This window comes from Cucurbita pepo, chromosome LG10 (genome assembly GCF_002806865.2).
Source record: "Cucurbita pepo subsp. pepo cultivar mu-cu-16 chromosome LG10, ASM280686v2, whole genome shotgun sequence".
Lineage (NCBI taxonomy): Eukaryota > Viridiplantae > Streptophyta > Magnoliopsida > Cucurbitales > Cucurbitaceae > Cucurbita > Cucurbita pepo.
The window spans coordinates 2,767,851-2,790,719 of record NC_036647.1 but is presented as its reverse complement, the minus strand read 5'-3'; the positions used below and the strand labels follow the sequence as shown (position 1 = coordinate 2,790,719).

The 22,869-nt window shown below is 38.9% G+C and overlaps 5 protein-coding genes across 9 annotated transcripts; 3 read left to right on the top strand and 2 right to left on the bottom strand.

The window, feature by feature from the left end:
- Positions 1 to 238: 238 nt before the first annotated feature.
- Positions 239 to 2,795, top strand: LOC111803547 (queuosine salvage protein-like). The gene is made up of 7 exons (XM_023688005.1): positions 239 to 516; positions 607 to 747; positions 1,358 to 1,456; positions 1,539 to 1,615; positions 1,747 to 1,855; positions 1,970 to 2,298; positions 2,451 to 2,795. The coding sequence occupies exons 1-7, from the start codon at positions 447 to 449 to the stop codon at positions 2,541 to 2,543; spliced, it is 918 nt and encodes a 305-aa protein (XP_023543773.1). The 5' UTR covers positions 239 to 446; the 3' UTR covers positions 2,544 to 2,795.
- Positions 2,702 to 5,985, bottom strand: LOC111803545 (formamidase-like). Of its 5 annotated transcripts, none has more exons than XM_023688003.1 (8): positions 5,567 to 5,705; positions 5,041 to 5,268; positions 4,618 to 4,855; positions 4,350 to 4,540; positions 3,987 to 4,222; positions 3,623 to 3,866; positions 3,342 to 3,449; positions 2,702 to 2,950 (listed from the first exon to the last, which is right to left on the bottom strand). In XM_023688003.1, exons 2-8 carry the CDS (start codon positions 5,257 to 5,259, stop codon positions 2,828 to 2,830), a joined length of 1,359 nt encoding a protein of 452 aa, XP_023543771.1. In that variant the 5' UTR covers positions 5,260 to 5,268; positions 5,567 to 5,705; the 3' UTR covers positions 2,702 to 2,827. The 5 variants fall into 5 exon arrangements, with proteins under 5 accessions (XP_023543771.1, XP_023543769.1, XP_023543772.1 ...); XM_023688001.1 differs by having other exon boundaries at positions 5,041 to 5,335; positions 5,567 to 5,583; XM_023688004.1 differs by having other exon boundaries at positions 4,350 to 4,501; positions 5,041 to 5,985.
- A 2,186-nt stretch (positions 5,986 to 8,171) lies between these two features.
- Positions 8,172 to 9,401, top strand: LOC111803548 (LOB domain-containing protein 37-like). Its single transcript, XM_023688007.1, has 2 exons — positions 8,172 to 8,456; positions 8,549 to 9,401. Exons 1-2 carry the CDS (start codon positions 8,273 to 8,275, stop codon positions 9,061 to 9,063), a joined length of 699 nt encoding a protein of 232 aa, XP_023543775.1. The 5' UTR covers positions 8,172 to 8,272; the 3' UTR covers positions 9,064 to 9,401.
- Positions 9,402 to 14,381: 4,980 nt separating this feature from the next.
- On the top strand, positions 14,382 to 16,227 carry LOC111803698 (scarecrow-like protein 32; the record flags this gene model as incomplete). Its single annotated transcript, XM_023688223.1, has 1 exon — positions 14,382 to 16,227. A coding segment is annotated over one exon (1,512 nt), but the record flags the coding sequence as incomplete, so codon positions are not given.
- Positions 16,228 to 16,755: 528 nt separating this feature from the next.
- On the bottom strand, positions 16,756 to 18,284 carry LOC111803125 (peroxidase 73-like). The gene is made up of 4 exons (XM_023687408.1): positions 17,955 to 18,284; positions 17,652 to 17,852; positions 17,399 to 17,564; positions 16,756 to 17,284 (listed from the first exon to the last, which is right to left on the bottom strand). The coding sequence occupies exons 1-4, from the start codon at positions 18,165 to 18,167 to the stop codon at positions 16,878 to 16,880; spliced, it is 987 nt and encodes a 328-aa protein (XP_023543176.1). The 5' UTR covers positions 18,168 to 18,284; the 3' UTR covers positions 16,756 to 16,877.
- Between the last annotated feature and the right edge of the window lie 4,585 nt (positions 18,285 to 22,869).

The following is a 22,869-nucleotide window of genomic DNA, read 5'->3' as shown; positions in this document are numbered from 1 at the left end:
CTAATTGACATGGACTTAATCAAGTTTAACTTAATGTTTACCTTTTAATACACTTTTATTTGAAAAAAATTGCCGATTAAGATGTATTGTAGGTGTATTATGAATACATAGCATGTAATTAACGAAATTAATGAAGAACATATATGAAATTAATGGAGCTGGGCCCAATGTTTACAGGCCTAAAAGGAACGTGGAAGCCCAAAGGTAATAAGGACGCACGTGAACCACGGGCCGACAGATAGTTAGAAATGGGGGATTTTTGTGGTCGAAAGTAACGGCCTTCCTAAAGCAGACTCAGGCACTGGCTCTGGTTCTGAGCGGATAAAAGTGCTTGTCCATGCGCGCTGAAAGCGACACGGCGCGGGAATCTTCGAAACGGGGAAGGGGGAGAAAATTACGCAAACAGCAGTCGCAGCCCACACTCTTACGGATCAAACACAGCCGCCATGGATGATGTTAGGGCAACCTCTGCTTGGGTTGCTACCCACTCCTCCCACGTCCTTGTCGACTCTTCAGGTTCAGTCCTTCGCCGTGTGTGTTTTGTGTTTTCTGTTCGATGATGGCGATGGTAAATGCGGTTGTTTGGTTTTTGTTTTGATACTGTAGGGATTGAGAAAGTGGTGGATACTATAGAGTCGATCCCGAAAGTTGATTGGGATTTTGAAGGGATTCACTATTTTGATAATGGTCCGTTAACCGTCCAGTACTTGTTCGTCTTGGACGCCTTGAATTTCTGTTTCTGGCCTGGTAAAATTCAACACTCCTTTTTTATTTGTCTTATTTGGTTATTGTTTTATTTTTCATCAATCAGTTAGGAATTAAGTGTTTCCTCTACGCTTGTAAATTCGATATGGAACGCCCCTGCATGTTGAATGTCCTGATTGCAAGAGGCTCGACATCTTATGAACAAGAAATCTTTGAATTGAGCCTCGTGTTGTACCAAACTCAATATCATGCTCTACTCGCTCCAGATATTCTAGATAGCATTGGAACTCAAAGCCATTGATCAACGAGCGATTAGCACAATTAGAACGCCAGAGAAGCTTGTTAATCTTCCAGTGTTGATGTATGCCTAGAGAAACAATTTTAGCTTATAACCATTATAATAGAGAAACAATAAGGTCAAAATGATTTCAAAGGTATGATTGAACAGATTCAAATTCTAATGATGAAATAGAATTTCAACTCGAGAGACAGTGTCCATCTCAGTTTGACATTTGTGGAGGTCATATAAGTGGGCTATATCATTCTACGTTTAAATGCAATATTATAATCTACAGAGGCAATTTATACCCATTATTAGCATCAAAGGCATATTTTGCTTCAATAACAATTATTTTCTTCCTCTCGGATTCAGATAAGGACTTGAGCTATGATCACTTGGCCTCTGGACTGAAGGCTGCTCTTCAAAATGACAAGTCAGCATTTGATGCTGATCGCCTGCAAAAGTACACTGGTAAGTGACAAATGATATCATCTTAACCTTATAATCTTATTTCATTGATTATTTTATCAATGTGATGGCTGTATGTGATCAGGCCCTCAATTGCGTGAACTGTTGAAATGGCCTAGACCACTTCCTTTGGAAGATGAACGGGTTCGCTTGCTGCATGAGGTGAGAACAATTTCCATCAGTAGATTCTAGTATATGTGTACTCTTTTGATATGGACCATATTCTTCTGACTTGCAATTACTTCTCCTTGTAAGGAAATATATTTGTGAGATCATTCTATTTCATGTGTTAGGTTGGATTCGAACTAGAGAGAAGCTTCGAGGGTAAGGCTTCTAATATAGTGGAGTCCTGTGGGAAATCAGCTGTGAAGCTTGTTGCTGCTATCACACGACACTTTCCTGGTATCGACTCTTATATCATTCTAGGAAATATGTTAGTATCATTACGTAGGTGCATACGTTAAGAAGAATATTTTGAGATGGTTGTATGACATGTTCATCATCTCCTTACATTAGGCTTTCGAGACCACTCTCTCTACAAAGGCCACCAGGTATTCCTATACAAACGAGCTCAAATACTTGCTGCTGACCTTTGGGGTGCATTCCGTGGCAAAGGATACGGAGAGTTCAATGACATTGGTTCAATCACCATTATGGCTGACTACATCGTTCCTGCAGTACTTCGACAGCTTGGGGTGCTAAAGTATAGTTCTACACTCGCTAACATCATCGATGCTAACAATGAAATTGGTTCAGGCAGCGAGGAGGAAGTAGAACTCCGGGCTTGCTCGATATATGCAGTTGAGAAAATGAGAGAATTGATCAGTCAGAAATCAGGAAAACAGGTATTCCAAAATTACAATCTCTAGACAATTTTCGATCCATATATGTACTTCATCATCCTAGCATCTGATTGTGTTCAAAAGAACGTCAGAAAGTATATCTGCTGATGCTTTGGTTTCTCAAAATATGGAGTTGAAAGATTTGGTTTTTGCAGGTTCTAAGCGTGGAGTTAGATCTTTGGCTTTGGTCCTTTGGAATCCAGTTCCCATCTCTGCCTCACCATCGTACTCTTTCAATCTACTACTGATACCAATCCAATATTTGATATGATAGCCTTCTGTAATGCTCTAGCCAGTTAGAGAATGGCAGAATTCTGGCAGAAGAAGCTCGGGGTAATTTCTCTAGATCTATGCTAGTTGGCGTCTATTTTAGGAACCCTGAAGTTTAGTAGCAAAGGACAGAATATAAAAGTTAAAGACTTGGTATATCTATTACGTCAGTACTATTACAGACAGTCAAAACGATGAATAATTTATTATAACAGTAATGGTTTATTCAGACCAAGAAGAAGCTGAAAGGATCCACCATGTTTTAAGATGTGGCGCTAGGGTTCTTGGTGATGGGCAAATTCCCATCATAGCTGCATTTCAGGACATCTGGCCTTTTTAGTACACGAGGTCCAATTGGAACTTTGCTCGCCTTTGGGCGAATGTCCTGCTCATTCACAGATTTTGTTATACATTCATGTCCAACAATTTTTTTTTTTTTTTTAGAAATTTATGCATTTGATCTGAGATAATACTGATTTTCTCTCAATTTAAAACGAATAATCTACGAATTTATGTGATAGAAAAAACTTGTCAATTGACCTAAGATATTGTCGACGTTTTAAAACATTTTTAGGACTTAGACTCTCGTGCCTTCTCGTGTGCTTTTTTTTTTTTTTTTTTTTTTTTNAATGTAATTTTTTTCAAGAAAAAAAGAAACCAAATGTTTTTAAGGAAAAAGAGTAACTCGGTTTGGGCTGGGGAGTGTCGGTCCAAGTTAGAGTGGATTAACAATTAGTAGAGCGGGTGAATGGATCGATCCAGTTGAAGGAAGCTACCTGGTCGAAAATGGCGGTGGGGATTGCCAGGGTAGCCATAGCATTAGGCGCATCCACAATCCCGGAGATCCTTCCTTCGCATGGGCAGCACGACAGCAGCAGGTAAGCCTGAATTCACACATCTTATTATATTCAATTCAATAATAGTATTGCACTGGAATTGGTTTTTAGTTTTTGTGTGCATATCAGGTGTTTGTGATATTGTTCGTGTGAGGTCTGGAACTGGAGAACTCGCAATGGCAATATATTTTGTAGAAGGGAACCGAAGAATGTTATTGGACCTGTTCCTTTGAGTACCCAAATTTGTGGAGGTAGTCGATGGCGTTGAGAACAGCGCGCTTGTAAGCTACACTCGCGTCAAGAAAATGTTGCCTCCCACTTTCATCAACGCTGATGCCTTCAAAGACTAGCCACTCTGAGAATCTTGGTTCAACTGGACCTATCTCAAAGATTGGGTTCACGTGCAGAGGAGTCGGCCCCATGGGTGTGAGGTACTCTTTCATTCCGCCCCTTATAATATCACACCTGAACGAGAAGATAACAACTAATATTTATAAATGTCTGTATGGACCGACTGATTCTTTGTTTTTAAAATTCTGCTACTAAAGATCTTAAGAGATTGAGAAGCCATGCTGAGAAATTTACTTAAGCTCTAGAAAACCGCTCATTTCAATTGCTCCACAGAACGAGACTTCACCATCCCCCTGAGAGAAGTGCATGTCACCTGAGCTCAAGTTTGCCCCTTCCACAAATACTGGAAGGTAGACTTTTGAACCTCTGCTGAGGTTTTTGATGTCACAGTTTCCACCATTTTCTCTTCCTGGAATAGTTCTTGCAGCCTCATTGGCAATTCTTTCCCATTCTTCTGTGCCTTCTTTGATCTAGTTTGAAGCAATGGAGCAAGGGATGTTGGAATAGGGGAAAAATCAGTATGCCCATTATTTTTCTTGTAGAATTTGGAATTAATCGTTTTATGTATCGATGAATGATGGAACTTCACTATCTTACCTTTCCAAGAACGCAACCTTTTGCTGATGGTAGGTTGGCCAATGGCCGTGAATGCAAAACCTCACAAAGCTTTAAAGTCTGAAGGCCATTTTCTTGAACGTGACTTTCCCTTTCATTCCAAATGTTCAGAAGTTCTGCAGATGGTGCAGTTCCTATAACTCCAGGATGAGTTAGACCTGGGAATCGAACCCCTGGAAGGCGTATATGGTTTAAGGTACCTATGCTACCAATTCCTATTGAAAGCTTTGTTTCAGATTGGAACGTTTACCTGGGATTTGAGGAGAGTATGCGTATATTCCTTCAAAATACCAAATAGCTTTGGTTGCACAAGGAAAATGGTCAGTAAGAAAACCACCTCCATTTTCTCTGTCAAATGTTGCAGTATAGCCCCATTCATCTCCTGGGAGAGGGCCTAAGTTGCAGATCTCAACTACAAGTAGATCCCCTGGCATGGCCGGAACCCCATCCTTGTCCACAACTCTAATTGGGCCACTCAGATAATGAGTCTACGCATTAGTGAAAAACATAACAGCCAATTATTAACACTTAAATCTCTCTTCTTTGGAGCTTACTGTTAATTCAAGCATCAGATTCTAAAAGCTTTACCAAATGTCAGGCTAGGCTGTTTAAAGGCTCAAAAGAGCAACAGTTAGTGAAATTTTGGATAAGGTTAGTATTTATTTATACTTACAATTGAAAGGTCAATAAACTGGACATCAGTGGCAGAGTGGTTATCTCCAATAACTCCTCCAGTCCAGTCCACCATCTCAACCCTAAAGACCTCATCCGTGTGAACCTCAGCAACTGGGGGTATAAGTGGGTGCCACCGGTTGTGAAGAGGTAAACTTTGATCCCATGCCTTTTTTTTCAAGTCTATCGGAACTACTAGTCTTGGAGTAGAAGGAGCCATGAATTATGACTACAAGTACACAGAAACTTAGGAAACTGAGTTTGTTCTGCTAGGTTCTTTTATTTCCCAGTCTCCTCTAATCGAAGTAGCAACCGTTGAAAAGTACACAAAAAGATAACAAGATAAGACAAAGGACAAGAAACTAATTTGTCTTTCTTGCCCATTAAGGACGCAATTTCCAAACCGAAGGCCAAGTTGAAAATATCGCTCCTTTATTTTGTTCTGTAAACTGGGTCTGGTGTGAATTTTTCCAATACAAAACTCAGGGACGAGTCAAAGATGTATGTGTGTAAGAGAGAGGACTTACAAAGGAGTTGTCAGCATGTTTCACGTCCTCAGCAGAGTAGTCTTTGGTGATTGCTCCGCCGCTAAAATCCACCATTTCGACTTTGAAGAGCTCATCCACCTTGACCTCCGCCACCGGCGGTATCTCCGGGTGCCACCGGTTGTGAAGTGGAAGTTTCTGTTGCCATGGATTCTTCTTCACATCTACAGACACCACTAGCCTTGAACCATAATCACCCATATCCTTCTTCTTCCTCCTCGTTCTTCTTTAGGCAGTTGAATTACAAGGTAATGGAGCTTTTGAATCTCGGAATGAGACAACATGGATTGATCATTATCTTTTCCTTGGTTCGACGTGGACCGCTCACGGCTTGCGTCTCTCTGTTTTTATCTTTTATATCGTGTCTGTCTATTAGTAAAGATGTGGAATATTCTACTTCGAAACGACTTTTTGTAACATAAAAGGGTTAGTTAGAAAATAATAATTTTCAGTTTTTATTTTTAATACATTTTTTAAACATGACATTATGATTCTTGCAATGACTTTTGTTCCCATTGCATATTCATTTCTTTCTACTTCCTTTTACTTTGCTGCCCAAATTATATTTAATTGTTTATTGATCTAAGTATGGTACAACATACTAATACAAATAGTCCTAAAGGAAGTGATGACAGGTCGAGATTATTAAGCATAATTCTGTGAGCTAATGAATTGCATTACAGAGCTAAGCAAGAGGTGAGAAATGCAATTCAACTACTTCACTCAATTGAGAAACAACGAAAGAGGCATCTTGGTAGGAAGATCGTCTTGTCTTAGTCAAAGACTTGGGTGGGTGAAAGAGTTAGGCTTAAAGTCTTATTTGTGATAACTTTCATTAAGAAAAGGACAGAACAAAATGGCAATCAACGGGGGTGGAAGCTGCCACCTTGGTCGAAAATAGAAAACAACAATCCTAAGTTTGGCTTATAATTTGTGAACAAGCTTATCTAGCCAACTCATAATTTGAGAACAAGCTTATCTAGCCAACTCATTGGCTGCTACATTGGAAGCTGGAATTTCCCTTCCTAGGGATCCATAGGGTCCCTCATCACCTCCCAACGCAAAGCTATTGCCGATCGGGTCCTTAGAGGATGAGTTGTTCTTTAACCGCTCAAGCTTACTGCTAACAGATAGTCTTCTATGGGCAAATTTTTTAAAATGCGTTTGTTAGGGAGAGGTTTCCACACTCCTATAAAGAAAGTTTAGTTTCCCTCTCCAACCAATGTGAAATCTCACATGTTCCTCTCTGTTGACATTCTTGTAATATCTTCCCCTCAACCCACCTTCGACCAGGCTGGTGGGACGTTTTATTAATCTCCAGCACTGCTTTGCCAACATTGCTTGGCTGAAAATACCAATATCTGTGAAACCCGTTTAGATTTGGTCTTTGCTACTTCATAGTCTCTTCAAGTTTTGCTAATGGATCTTCCTGCTATTGTTAGTAGCCCTTCATCATTATCGAGCACATGAAGAATTAAAATCATGACAAAATGTGGGTGAAATTGTTCGAAAGGATATTACTTTTTGCTGATAATAGTTTTGAATTTGTTTATGAGGATTTAGTAGATTTCAGTTGATTATTTACACAGGTAAATTTAAAATTACTTTATTCTAGAAAAAATTAGAATATTACTCTTGACTTCTGGAACCTGTAACCTATATAAATAGGACTCTTAGTCCACTAGAGTTGTCACCCACAATTAAAAGTTAGAGTCTTTATTAGTTGGAATCTTTCTTTTAAACTCCTTTTATCTTATCCTTTTTCCTTTTTCCTTTTTTCTTCAACAACTTAGGTAGGAGGAAAAAATGAGTGATGTTCTTTTCGAGTATGTGCCCACTTGTCCGAACTCCTTTTCGTAGAGTCGTATTGAAGAAGGAATAAATTATTTGAGGAGATCGTACATTTTTTTTAATCCAAGTTCAATGGTTATTAAGAGGTAGTCATTCATATTCTGGTTATCTTTGTTTAATAATTTTTCTTCTTTTAGAGTATTAAAAATTCATGACTATTAAATACGAGTTTAGAGACTCATTTTTTAATGTTTTAATTTTAGTTTTTATAGCTTGAGAATGGTTCTTATAAATTTAGTTTTTATAGCTTGAAAGATATTTCATATTGAGTTTTAACTTTCCTGAAATTAAGGAACTAAATTATTTTAAAATTAAATAACATATCAAATAGTAAAGGCATAATATGGAGGCTTGGAGAGAGCATATCAATTGCATATCTTTTAAATATATAAGAAAATTAATATAAAAAAAAAACAAATAAAAGATATTTTATTGTTTGTCCACGCAAGCATGAGAGAGGAGCAGGGGCATGAGCAAAGGAAGCAAGGCAATATCCACAAAAAGACAAAAGGGAGAAAAAGAAAAAAGGAAATCCAACGGTGGAGGAGAGGCCATCCGCGGAGACACGGAGCCGCTAGCACCCAAGTCTTTGGAATCTCATCCCAAAAGAATGAAAAGTGTTTTAGTATGACCACGCGCTCTCCGGTCGCGTGCATCTTCACCTCACCCTCAAACTAACCCAACCTTAACCATAGTTAGTTATCCTCCCCACGGCCCCCTTTCCCGCTTATATATACCCCTCTTTCCGACTTCCCCCGATTGCTCGCACCCACCTTTCTCATCCCCGATTTCCATGCCACTCTCCATTTCCTCCATTTTACCGTCGTCGTACCAAGCATGAGTTGCAACGGTTGCCGCGTTCTTCGAAAGGGCTGCAGCGAGTCCTGTATTCTTCGCCCTTGCTTGCAGTGGATTGAGACCTCCGAGGCCCAAGGCCACGCCACTGTCTTCGTCGCCAAGTTCTTCGGCCGCGCCGGCCTTATGTCCTTCATCTCCGCTGTCCCCGAATCTCAGCGACCTTGTATGTTCCCTTTTCTTCCCCTGTTTTTCTTCTCATTTTCTATCTTTTCTATTTTCATTTTTCTGATGTTTTCTATTCCCTTTCTTTTTCAGCTTTGTTTCAGTCTTTGTTGTTCGAAGCCTGTGGACGCACTGTTAATCCCGTCAACGGCGCCGTTGGCCTTCTATGGACTGGCAACTGGCATGTTTGTCAAGCCGCCGTTGACACCGTCTTACGAGGCGGCACGTTGCGGCCGATCAACGATTTCCTCGCCGCTGGTTCTCCCAATCTGTCCTCCGACGAAACTTCCGAGGCTGAAGTCGCCTGTACCGACATGTGGAAGCTACGAGATTCTTATCCCAATTCACGATTCTCCAACTCCCGATCCAGGCTCTCTCCGAAACGCAAGCGATCCGAGGAATCATCCACCAAAAACCAACTGAACGACCTAAATCTCCGGTTGACGCCTACTTTTGTATCCAAATCAACCCCGCGCGCCGCTACACCGTCGATGAATTCCGAGGAATCCGAGACCACTACGTGCTTCGAGAGTGGCCTGGGGGATCACCATCACTACTATCCAGAAGAAGGAACCACCCAACGGAAGCTTCTCAATTTGTTCGTCTAAGAACAAAATTTTTGTAACACACGTTTGGCTTTGTGTGGTGCTGTGAATCAGAGGTTCACAGCCGCAAAGACAGGCCATATTAGGCGAAAATTTTTGTGGGTTTTACTTAAGAAAGAAACCCAGAAGGGAAGTAAGGGAGGTTCAGCCGTGAAAGTGAAGATTCCGGCGAGTTTTGTTGATCGTAATTGTAACATCCATCCCACCGGTACAGGATTTCACTCCTCTGTCGAGACAGAGAAGTGAGAAATGAGCGTCTGTCGGTGGTGGTCCCGTTTTCTCTCTTTCTTTTTTGGTTTTTTTGTAATTTAGGTGTGGCGACTGCGTGACTGAATAAAAAATTAAATAAAATTAAATCCATTTTGGAATTTAAAACATATTGCTTGTGATCCCTTCTCCCTCTCCCTCGAAATCACAACAAATGATGATGTACTTAATTCATATAATTCAGTTGGTGCAGCACCCCAACTGAACGACAAGTCGTACTACATCTGAGGATATTAGATTATTACTCCAAAGAAAACCCGTCGTTACTAGAAGTTCATGGGTTATAATGATATTTGACGTCATAGGAGCAGGCGCGTGGGGGAAATGGAAAAATAATAATAATAATATTAAAATGGTAAATGGAGAGGAAAAAATGGAGGGTTATCCACAGTGGTTGGTAGGAGAGAGGAGGAGCTCCAAAAGCTTTGGCAGGAAAGAAGGAATGATGAGGAGAGAGAAAGAAGCGGCTTTTGGAGAACGCAAAGAGACGTAAGGGAATGAATGGTGCGAGCGAGCGAGCGAGTGAAGGGCAAGCTAGTGGGGCGTGAGGTTAGCTAAAGTCAAGCTAGTGGGGAGTCGCCGCATTTTTATTTTTTGCACTGGGCCCCGCCAGACATTCTTTCCTTTCCTCATGCACTGTGGACCCCTCGCCACCTCACCATCCACTCCCCACCCTCCCCATAACTATTAAGATAAACAATCAAATCAATAAGCATTGGCGTTGGCATCAAATTCCTACTTTTATTTGACTATTAAAAACCAAAGGAAAGGATATGTTAAAGGATGCTTACAAATTTGCATTGAATCCAAATAATTAAATAAAAGGGACCAGAAGCATCCATATATGAGGAGAGAAAAAAAAAAAAAAAAAAAAAAAAAAAAGAATAAGAGAAGAGATGGGAAGAAAAAGAAATGGGTGGCCAGCAAAATTATTCGGAAGTGGGAAAGATGTGACGCGGATATCACCACCGGCTGTGGTGTTTAATTATTGTTATTTATTATTATTATTAATTGAAAAAGATATTTTGAGTTGCGAGCCTGTGCGGTGATTGGTCTGTGACGGTGGCTTTAGCCTCTCCCACTGAATTTGGACAATGACGACAAACAACTCCAAGCTTCCTGGTGCAGCGACGCAGCCATGTCCATGTCCATCTCCAACTCCAGCCCCACATTTTTATTTTTTTATTTATTTAAATTTGTTCAAAATAATCAGCCAATTTAATTGACGACCAGACCCCTTCTTCTTAGGTCGAAATTCTGACTCAGCATTTCCATTACTTTAATACTTAATTCCATTACGACACCTGGATGCCAAAACAGCAATCCTTTCTTAAAAGGAATGAGATGGCTGGAATAATAATTTATTTATTTCCTTCTAATTCTAACTTTATCCTTATCTTCAATTTCTCTCTTTTCTTTGTAATATTTATATTTTTTAAACAAAATTGCTTCTTAAACATCATTCATTTCAAATTAATTAATGAAGTAATCAATCTTATGGTTACATAATTAAAGATTAGATTTGTCATTTATTTTCTTTTATTGAAGATGGAATGGAATTTGGATTACGTGGAATTCAATGGCATCATCTTCCATGCAAATTGCAGACCATATTTATATATTCAAAATCTTAGGTAAGAAGATAGAGAAGATTTAAAATAAGGTATAGAATCTTCTTTCTGTTTCACACATTTTTATCTTATTTTAATTATACTAATATTGAGCTATGCTTGTATTGGTATGTGTGACATATAATATAATAAATGATATATAATTATAAGATAAGGCATGAGTGTGAGATGATAATATTAGGTTTTACGGATAATTGGGAGGCAGTGAAATTGAAATTGGGCCACTCCTTACATACGCCCAAGTGGATGGCAATGAAGAAGAAGGACAGGGGACAGATATTCACAACGAACTTGGGTTTGGGATTCTTTTTTGGGTTCTTAATGGAATTGAGATGTGGAGAGGGGAAGAAGGGAAAAGGAGAAAAGAAAGAGGAGGCCCACAAGGTGTTTGATAAAATGAGTGAAAGAAGAGAAGGTTGAGTTCACTCTTGCTGGAGTTGAAGGGGCGGGCGGCAAATGGATGATTGTGGCCTTCACGCCAGGGGGTGTTTCTTTCTTTGCGGCTTCTGCAATAGACATCTGCCCTTTCATGCCATTTTAAAGCCAAATTCATTCATTCCCTCTTGTTATTTATTTATTCATACGCATATTATTCTATTTCTATTTCTATTTCTTTCTTTTTTTGTTTTGTTTTGTTTATTCCCTTGTGGTTAACATGTCAACAATTCGGTCTAATTCGGTCTAATTCGGTCCATCCTGTTTCCACGTTCCCACCTGCACCACCTCATCTCATATATATATATATATATATATATATTCCTATTCTTTTTTTTTTTTTTTTTTTTTTTTNAAGAAAAAGGAGCCAATAAAGATTACAAATAAGTACTGAAATGTTGATTTTTACATTAAAAAAAAAAAAACAAATCTTTTGGAAAAAGAAAACTATAGTAAAATCTAGAAGAATCAAATGACAGAGACCTTTATCGTGAGCAAAGTAAAAGCAATTAACTCGATCAGATTAAAATATTCCCACTAGTCCTTAATCTTTTGAATAATTCTGGATTTGACCCTTCATCTTTTAAAAATTCTCAATACGTACTTTGTTACGGAGTCCCACATTGCTAATTTTTACGCTTGATTTGCACTATTAATCCTTTCTTATACCACGTGACCATCGCTGAGCTTGGTTGCGTAAGCTTGTAACTCGAGTGAGGGCAAAATGGGAGATGGAACGTGAGCCCTAATTGGTTGGTTCGGGTCTATGTGGCTAGTAACTGGACCAGTCCATTTCAAGTAAAGAGTTGGGCCGTATGGGTTGGGTGAAGGCCCATCTTATATGGTCCCTAAAGCGTAGGGGAACGCGCCAGGCTGGCCTCAGCGATAACCTCCCGCTCTTTGTAGTGAAAGGGGTAACTGACCGGTGCCTCTTGGGTCCAACCGTGGGCCACCAATTGGGCCTAAATGGACCATCTTTTTTTGTTTTGAAGTGCGTGGAGGCCCAAATTTGTCTACGTGGGTCCCACACTAACAATTTTCTATATATACATTATATATATACATATAACTTCCTCCGTCCGTCCCATCTATATTACTAATTCCAAAGGAATTGGTTGACAGAAGCAGACAAAAAGTAACAATCTCTTGATTTTATTCTAATTGTGGCGATGATTCAAAGTCGACAAGAAGAAGACAAGAAAGCCAACAAGATAATGAAAAAATTATTATTATTATTATTATTATTATTATTTTTAAGGCTGCGCGAAATGGGGAATGCCTTGAAAGATGTCAACTTCTTTGTGTCACAAATTTTCATATTAATTAAGAGAAATTGACCCATGATGGTTAAACCTATTATTTTTGTATTCCAACTCACACATATGGACATCGGATTAGGTCTTCATCTTTTATTTTAAATTTACTTCACTTCCTTCTCAATTATCAACACACTTTTCTATCAATATTTCACCAAATAATTCAAATGGGTGCTCTCCAAATTATATATATATATGTCAAACATTCAAACCTACCATATAAAAACATAGTAAATATGGTAGAATCCTAATATTAAATGGAATGTTTAACCAAACGGTTTAATTTTGCAAACTTAATTCTTAGTAGTGGATAAATAATTTTTATCTTTTAATGGTTGTATTGATTATTTACAGAGGAACGAACAAAACAAAGAAGCGTCGGCATGTGTTTTGGCTTTTGTTAAAAGATAAGAGAGGAATAAAGAAAGATAATAACGTCTTGTTGGCTGTGCTTAAAAGATAACAGTTTATATATTAATAAATAAAAATTATTAGTTTAGAATAATAAAGCACATGGCGTGGGTGCTTACTTTGGTGCTTACGTGTTTGTTTTTGGCGTTGTCGTTTTGATAGAGGAGAGAACAAATGAAATGCATGTTTCAGAATTCCCTTTTTCTCAGAAATCCCCAGTTTTTCTTCCCTTAAAAAAATAAATAAAAAATAATAAAAATAATAAAAAATTGGAATTTTGCAGTGGGGGGTTTTGCTCGAACACGTATGTCCTGTAGTCATTTGGGGAATCCTCCTCAAAATTCTCCAAAACTGAAATTCAATTTCTTTTTATAAAAAAGCTTCACCAATCTCCGTAAGAATATAATCCTGTGTTTGCTCTCCGTCTTGCATGCTTTGCTTTGCTTTGCTTTGCAGTGTTCTTCCTCCATTGAAGAGTTTTATGGAGTATTTATTCACCTGCTAGATGCTGCCAATATTTATTCCTTTTAACTACATGTCACGTTCAAAAATTTCCTCTGAATATCCAAAAATGGTCCCTGGGATAAGATCTTCAAAACGTACCCACCCACCCACCAGCTTTATAGACACACACACAGAAAAAAGGAAGCAGATTGAAAGAGGTATAACATGAAAAAGCATGTACCGCCTTGAGAAGGGTGCAATCAGTTTCCACTACTCCCTTCCCTTCAAATGGAATTTACATACATAAACAACATAACATGAATGAATTGATGACATAGAAACAGAAAGTGGATAAAAATGATTTGGTGATGATGTGAATTGAGTTATTATTATGATGGCATGGCATGGCATGGCATGGCATGGCATGGCATGGCATGGCATGGCCCGTGAGTGAGTTGTGTAGGAAAGGAAGAAAGCAGAGCATGTTGTGCGCAATAAATGACAAAATCCCAAGTCGTGGTTAAGGACAAACTCCCTGGCCGGCTGGCTGGCTGGCTGGCTGGCTGCTACGCTCTCTGCTGCCTTTCATTTTCCCCAGTTTTCGAAAAGGAGATATGATATGATGATGAGCTACAAGATTAGAATTTCAGACCACACCCCCTTTTTGTCCTTCCTTCTCTTCTTTTTGACTTCCAAGTTTGAGTGTTGTGTTGGGTTATGCTAATTTTGTATTCCTTCCTCTTTGCTTTCGGTTAATTTCCCTTCCCCCGAGGTCCCCTCCTCCTCCTCCTCCTCCTCCTCCTCCTCTTCCTCCCCCCCTCCTCCTCCTCCTCCTCCTCTGGTCGTGTCTTTTTCCCTTCTCTCTGTCTCTGAATTCCCCCCTTTTTCCTTTCCTTTTTGGCTATATCTTCCTTTTCTTTCTTCTCTCCATGATGCAATCCAGGCACATACCCCACGCTTCCACCACACCATTCTTAACTCATTTCCGGACATCTCTATGAGTAATAAAACCCAAATTACGACCACGTCGGGGCACCAGCTTCGGAGGCGCCCATGGCCTGGATTGTTGTTCCCTTGTTCTTCCAAGGCTTTGGGGACTTGCTTCGGTGACGCCAATTGCATGGAACAGTTGTTGGTCCACTGCGCCAACGCCATCGAATCCAACGACGCCACTCTCGCCCAACAAATCCTTTGGGTTCTTAACAACATTGCCCCTCCCGATGGCGACTCCAACCAACGCCTCACTTCCGCCTTCTTACGCGCTCTTGTCACACGCGCTGCCAACACTGGCAACTGCAAGATTCTCGCCTCCATCACCACTTCTGCCTTCTCCTCCTCTCTCACCACACACACCTTCTCCCTCATGGACCTCGCCGCCTTTGTCGACTTAACCCCCTGGCACCGCTTTGGCTTCACCGCTGCCAATGCCGCCATTCTCGACGCCATCGACGGTTACTCCGCCGTCCACGTCGTTGATTTCAGCCTGATGCATTGCATGCAAATCCCCACTCTTATAGACGCCATTGCTACTCGTTTCGAGGTCCCCCCTCTACTCAAACTCACAACCGTCGCTGCTGCTGCCGTTAAAGACGCGCCGCCGATGCTGGAGCTGTCGTACGACGAATTAGGTGCGAAATTGGTGAACTTCGCTAGGTCTAGAAACGTGAGTATGGAATTCAGAGTGGTCCCCTCTTGCCATACAGACGGTTTTGCCAATTTAATCGAACAAATCCGAGTGCAACATTTAATTTACGGACCCGAAAATAACGGAGCGCTGGTTTTTAATTGCCACATGCTTCTCCATTACATCCCCGAAGAAACACTAAACCCAAACCCAAACCCCTCTCCCAGTTTCGACATGTCGTCTTCAGTCCGATCCATGTTTCTCAAAACCATCCGTAGCTTAGATCCAACGATTGTGATTCTAGTAGAGGAAGATGCGGATTTCACGTCCACCGAATTAGTTAGCCGATTGAGATCCGCATTCAATTACCTGTGGATTCCTTACGACTCCATGGATTCGTTTCTTCCGAGGAGCAGCAAGCAGAGGGAATGGTACGAGGCCGACATTTGTTGGAAGATCGAGAATGTAATCGCTCACGAAGGCATCCAGCGAGTTGAAAGATTGGAGCCCAAGGGGCGGTGGATTCAACGGATGCGCAACGCCAAATTCCGTGGGGCTCCGTTCGGGGACGAGGCGGTTTCGGAGGTGAAGACGATGCTGGACGAGCATGCGGCGGGATGGGGGTTGAAGAAGGAAGACGACCACCTGGTGCTGACATGGAAAGGGCACGACGTCGTATTCGCCACCGCTTGGGTACCTTGCTAACCAAATTAATTCGTTGAAACAGATAGACTAGACTACTCCGATCATCCATTTGTTGAGTGCTTTAAGATTAAGATTAGGATTAGGATTTAGGGTTTAGGGTTTGTAGATCCAGGAAAAAAGGGAGACCATGGTTGTGATGAAGCAGAGGAGGCAGAGGGTTTGGTGTCATATTGCAATAAAGATTTGACACTCTTTCCTCCGACATTTGGCAGTACAGATTATGGACTCACCCTTTTTTTTCTTCATTTTTTGCTGTTTGCTTTCCGGCATTTTGCACTGTGTAACAACTAAGAAAAACTTGGATTATTTATCACATGCGACCGTCTTCTATGAACTTCCGCATTACATCCATTTTTCATGCAAATCCAAATCATATATATATATATATATATATATATATATATATATATATATATAACAAACAAACTTTGTATGTTACAATTTTCATTCAGTTTTCTCTTTCGGGGTTTGGATCCATCTGGGCCACATTTTACAGAACCAGGCCCATTCTTTCTATACGCCGAAAAGTCAAGAACTGTGGCGCTGACCTTAATGTTGGACTCTATTCAATAATTCAAATATATCTTTTATTTGTTTGTATTCAAACATTACATTTTATATTTTATATTCATTCAAAACGTGGAATGTGTCAATATTCTATTGGATGTACAATTATATACTTTATTTTAAACTCTATAAACCATTAAATACAAATTCCAACAAACCAACCAAATTTTTTTAACAAAACTATCCATTCTTAGTACAGATAAATTGTATAATCTCATAATTTTTTAATACAAACTTTATTTTTCTTTTTCATGTGATGTTTATTTTATTTTGNTTGAAATTATAATAAATAAGGTGGAGGAATTAAAATTTAATTTTTTTATTAAAACTGGTTCCCTTCAACGGAATGCCGACCCAATCGAATCGTCGAGTCGTGCTCTCTATACACACGCAAACTAGAATAGAAGTAGAGATGGATTAATTGAAGGCTCCGCAATCACGCCGGATGTTACCGTTTCTACCGGTCTTTACGCCGACCCGGCCCAACTTGGTCATGGCTGCAACAAAGGCTTTATTAAAGGCCTGGGAGTTGCTGGCCCAGGAATTCACGGTGGGCCTGGACCTGGAGTCGGTGAACAAAACCTGGTCCGAGGTGAATAGGCCCATTCCCTGCTGCAGATTTTTGAAGTATATGTTGTCAAATGCTCTGGGCGTGATTGGGTCCATGTTAATCGCCACTCTGGGGTCCACACTCTTCGGGCACATCTGTTGTAGCTGGTTTGCATATGTTCTGTTTAAGGAAGGGTCCACTGGCTTTCCAGGGGCAAAGCTGTAAATTCGGTTCGAGAACTTCCCGCAGTGTGAGAATCCGACGGTGTGAGCCGCTGCCACATCATACACCACCAACAAACAGTTTCAGTTGCATGTGAGAAATAATAATTACTTCAATAGCCACGTGTCGAACTTTTATTGGAGCGTGGGGAGTACGTGATTGATACCTGAGAGAGCGATCATGTCCTCTTGTGTCAGCCCATTCTTAGCAAACAGAGAATTGAGCTGATTGAGATTAAAGGTCGGTGCTGGCAGTCTCCCGTTCACGTCGGAGGCTCTTGAAACCAGGCCGTCTAACCTTCCCAGCTCCACCGCGTACGACGGTCCACCGGACTGGAATTAGGAGACAGACCGTGAGATTTTGAATTTATTGTTTCTCTAAACAGCATTAGTAATGTGCGAGTATGAGTTTATACTAACCAATGCGATGACGTCACGAGTGGCCAAAGCAAGAATATCGGCACAGGATACTCTGTTTCGACATTGAGGTATGGCATCCAGGGCGGCTTTAGCCTTAATGACGGTGTCAAATCCATCTCCAGCAAGCGAGAGGTTGTCGGGATGATCCTTCTCAGCCTTGTTGGATGGAGTGGAAGCAATAATCACAGAGGCATCACATCCCTAAAAATCCAACAAAAAAAAAAAAAAAAAAAAAAAAAAAAAAAANACAAAATTACATGACTCTGTAACCTCCAGGGTTGAATTGAACAGAACAAGAATGACCTGAACAAAGCAATCATGGAAGAAGAGGCGGAGAGTGGCGGGAACAGTGACGAATGTCTGTTGAAATTTCTTGGTAACTTGGGAGCGGACAATGTTCTCGACATTGGGGCAGATGTTGGCGTAGAAGTTTTGTCGGAGTTGGGCGAGGGTTGGAGAAGGAAAGACGAACAAAGAAAGAAGAGATAGTGCAATGAGGAGGTTGAAGCGACCCATTTGAGGAAACTAATAAAAGTTGAAGGGGAAGAGGATGGGCGTCATTAATGAGGGAGCAGTAGGAATATATAGGAGGGGATGGGCTGTAGGGAGGGGCCGCCAATTAGCCAGTTGGATCAAAATTCGGACTAAATAAGAAGAAGATTAATATGGCCGCCTATGGACATGGAGTGTAGCGTTAGGGTGCAATCTTGGAAGCGTTTGGTAAGGGAAGTGTAAGAGAAAAATTAGAACACGTAATGAGACGAATATTCAAAGGGATGAAAGGGAAAGATAGAGATTCGGTTTTGGGGTAAAGTGAGCGTTGAGTTACAAAGGGCATAACAAAACCTTAGCATCCAAGTTAAGCCTTGTTGTGTAGTGTTGGTGACTAGGTAGGTGCCCTCCTTCCAAAAGGTTGAATTGGAGGACCGTCACACCACCCTCCTTCCCAACCCGACCCAAATAACAGATAAATTACGAATGTAGCTCGTATTCTTTTTAATCCTTGTTCTAAAAACATTTATCAGCTCAATTTGATGCAATGTGTTCGAGAAAATATATATCGGTTTGTCGTCACCTCAACTAATATAGTTGGAATTATTTATAATTTATATCGATAGTTTTGTATTCATGATATATCTTCAAACTCTCTATAATTGATATGCATGAACATTGAGACTTTTGATATTCAATAATTTATGGTGAAATGTGTTTGTTCATGCATTAAAAAATATATGTCATGCATTAAAAAAATATGCCATGCATGTTAGAATCAAAAGTGGTTAGCGTATTAAATTTTAATTTCTATATCTTAGACAAATGAAAGTAAATATCAGTCGTGAAAATAATTATTCGTTTGAATATGAAAAAATACAAGAACATATCATATTTCATCCATTTTTTATTTGTATTCGAATTATTTTTGTTACATTTATTATTATTATTATTTTAAATATTAATGGTTGCAAAAAAAAAATTATAGAACCAACAAATATAGGAACCCATATGGTCCCTTGATTGAATAATTTTTTGGGGTGATTAATGTGACATCTTAACCATTTTTTGAACCATTATCTTCCCTTCATCCTAAGATATATCCGTTTCCCTAATTATTTAATTTTTAAACAAGAAGACAAACATTACAGTGGCGCTTCTTTTGTCTCCTCCCCGACTAAATTAATTAAATATTCAAATGCTTAAATTATTTTCAATTCCAACCCATATGCGATTGATGCTCTATTATTTGACGAGCGCCATTTTTTAAAAATATTTTATCACCCAAATAGTACATTATTATTACTATTATTATTATTTAATTTTGAAATTCAATAATTTTTAGATCAAACTAATTACAGACTGTTAAATATAAATTTGTCCTATAAAAGACAATTTATACGATAAATATTCCCACGTCTCATTTCTAGTCACTTCCTAATTTGCACGTCAACATTTAATGATCATTTAAATCAATTCAACTGACTTTTATGCACATTAAATTGACTTTTTTATACATTTTTATTTAATGAAATTTAATATTTTGTGTACTAAAAAACCCCAAATATTTTTGTTACATCCAGCTACAAATTCCAATTTTTGTTTTTTGTTTTTTTTTTTAATGAAAATTAGGCCAACAATTGGACTTTGTAATTAAAATTAAAAGAAAAACAAAAATAAAATAACAACGAATTAAATGTTAGCCCTTCAGTGAAGTTGGTAAGAATGTAGGCCATGCATACGCTCCAATCCAATCACCTTCGTCAACAAAAGACTTCTATAATCAATTGCGCCGCCGTGGCTGGCGGCTTGACTAAGGCCAACCGCCTAGCTATGGCCAAGCTTGCAACTAGTAGTTCAGGATTCTCTTACAGGTTGACTCATCCTTTAGCAGCCATTGTATTAAATAGAACCTCATTAAATTGGTTGTTTAAGAATTAAAAAAAAAAAAAAAAAAAANAAAAAAAAAAAAGGAATTTAATTGACTGATTAATGTATAATTGTTATCAATATTCCAGACATTGTCCTCTATAGGTTTTCCTATCCGGACTTCCCCTCAAGGCGGTAAAATGGATCTGTTAGGAAAAATGTTTCCTCTCCTCCCCAACCAGTGTGGGACATCACAAATATATTTAAACTAACAAAAATATATATTTCAAAGAGCTTCCTTCAATTATTCACGAATATTACAATGTATATATTTTTAATGTGATCTCGATTGTAAATTGTAAAGACAAAAATCTATAATTAATATGAAATGTAGGGTGGTTAGTTAACAAGGGCTCTATTTATAAACATAAAAGTCAACTCTTGAAAGATAAATAATATGCAATATATATATATTTAAATAGACTTCTTTTAATATTGGGCCTTGGGCTATCGATTTGATTCCCATTAGCGCACAATAAAGCCCAAGTGTTTAATTTTGGGCCTTAATGGGCTTCATAATGAAAATGGAGTTGGAAACTAAAAGGCAAGGCAACGTGTCACCTGATTGTGTAGTGATTTGGAATGGTCTTGTCCTTTACAAATATCCATCCAATGAATAGAAGAGAGAAAAAGATGAAGTTAGGAGGTCCACAAGTACAATAGTTGTGTGAATCCAGTCAGCAAACAAATTCTCCAACAGCTGGTGGGCGCAATGGATAACAACCCCCACCATACCAACCCAACCTAACTCCAGAGTTAAGGTAAAGGGCAAGGCAACAGCCGGGACACGCCTAAACCCTAACTCTCCATTAATATCTCCGTTGGGTGGGTTCGGGTTCGGCCGCTATGGGGCCCTTGTTTAAGACATCTGTGCGTGGCTGCAGTTCAAAAACGCTGAACCATCGCCCCCTTCCTTTCCTTTTGCTATAAATTTCTTATGATGCCTATGCCTTTGGTTACTCACTCTGCTCACTGACATGACAACTCTTGTCTCTTAATTCTACCCTCTTCCTGCTCCTAAATGTCTATCTACTTTTCCCCGACCAAAAAAAAAAAAAAAAAAAAAAAAAAAAAAAAAAAAAAAAAAAAAAAAANCCATTATTTCCAATAATTTGTTTACAAAAAAAACATAAGAAATTTTAAGTCCAGGTAAGAATGTGGAAGAAGTAAAATAGATAATCTTCTTTTATTTAATTTTACAAAAATTATATAAACATGCATAACAGTAGGTAGGGTCCGTACTGGAAGTTGATATTCATAATGCAACTCAATGGTAAAAGTTGACACTTAATAAATAAACGAACATACATACAAATGCGTAGGGTCAATACTCGATCCAACCACTACTCCTCTTATCTAAAAGTTAGCTATCGATAGACTTGTGACAAGCATTGTATAATTTAAATCTCAACCAACATGTATACATAACTAAAAACAGATGGACTTTTAAGTGTAGATAAGAAATTTTAATGAGTGGTTAATTAAGGCAAGTAATTGAGGTTAGTTGCTAAATTTTCTTCCACTGCATAATTAAATTAAATAATTTAGTGGAAACTTAAAGATAATTATTAAAATTGGAGTTTAATAAAGCACATGGCCTAAGATATAAAATGAATGTATTAAAAAATGAAGGTAAAGGTTAAATAAATGATATAATCCAATACATGGGACCGGAAGGCGTGGGTGTTGACCCGAGACTCCACAATCCACCGACAAGGTAGCAAAGCAAGAAGATTCCCCTTTCTTTCCGCCCTTAATTTTATTATTTAAATTATTTTCTTATTTATTTACCCATAAATATTTTAGAGTTTAAGAGGTTGAACTAAATTGTAGAAATTAAACGACTTTCTTTTTACAAAAAGTTTCCAATATTATATTTTTAGCCCACCGGGAAAAGTGGGGAGGAAGGGGAGGGGGGTCCGGGTGGATCCACCGCCTCAACGGGCTGCTCCACCATACGCCGGCAAGGCGTGATTCCCTGTCCACTTCTTCTTCTCTGGGTGTCATGTTTGACACAGTGCAAAGCGTTGGTTTGGTACCACAGATGAGCGAATCTCAATTTATAATGTGCAGCGGGCGGGACCAAAATAGAATCTCCGGATGCTCTCCACTGTTAACCCACTAAATCCATTAACATACTACTATATCTGTATAATTTAATTATTAATATTAATAGTTAAATAAAGTGGAAATAGGATTGAAACGTGCGAGGGGTGGAGCCCATGAACGAGTAAAATTAAATAGGAGGGGTAAGGGAGGGGTTTAGCAAATGGCACCCACGTGGGAAAGACAAATGGACGGCCACAGATAATGATCTGGTTCGACTTCCTTTGCCGGTTTGGATTCAACAATACAACTCATTTCCAACTTTCCTGCTTTCAAATTTTGGTAGTACACTTATTCATCATCCAATTCACCTGCTTTTTCACATTATTTCTATTACATTATTGTATTCATTCATTTCCTCTTCTTTATAGCAACTTCCTTGTTGCAATTTAAAGTAAAGCTTATAATTATAAATGTGGTCTTCACCAATTTACTCACCTTTCCACAAAAACACAAACTCTCCCTCCATTTCTTTACTTCAATAATGCTTCGCTCCTCCTTCCACCTAAACATGCTTATTAATGATTCCTGCAAACTTTTGACTGACCCATAAAAAAAAAAAGTGACTGATAAGTACAAATCGATGTTCAGTTCATAAATATTATAATTATGATTAGAATAAAATATTTTAAAAATTAATACAAAGTTAATAAATGTAACTATGGAAATAAAAATGTTTTAAACCTTAAAC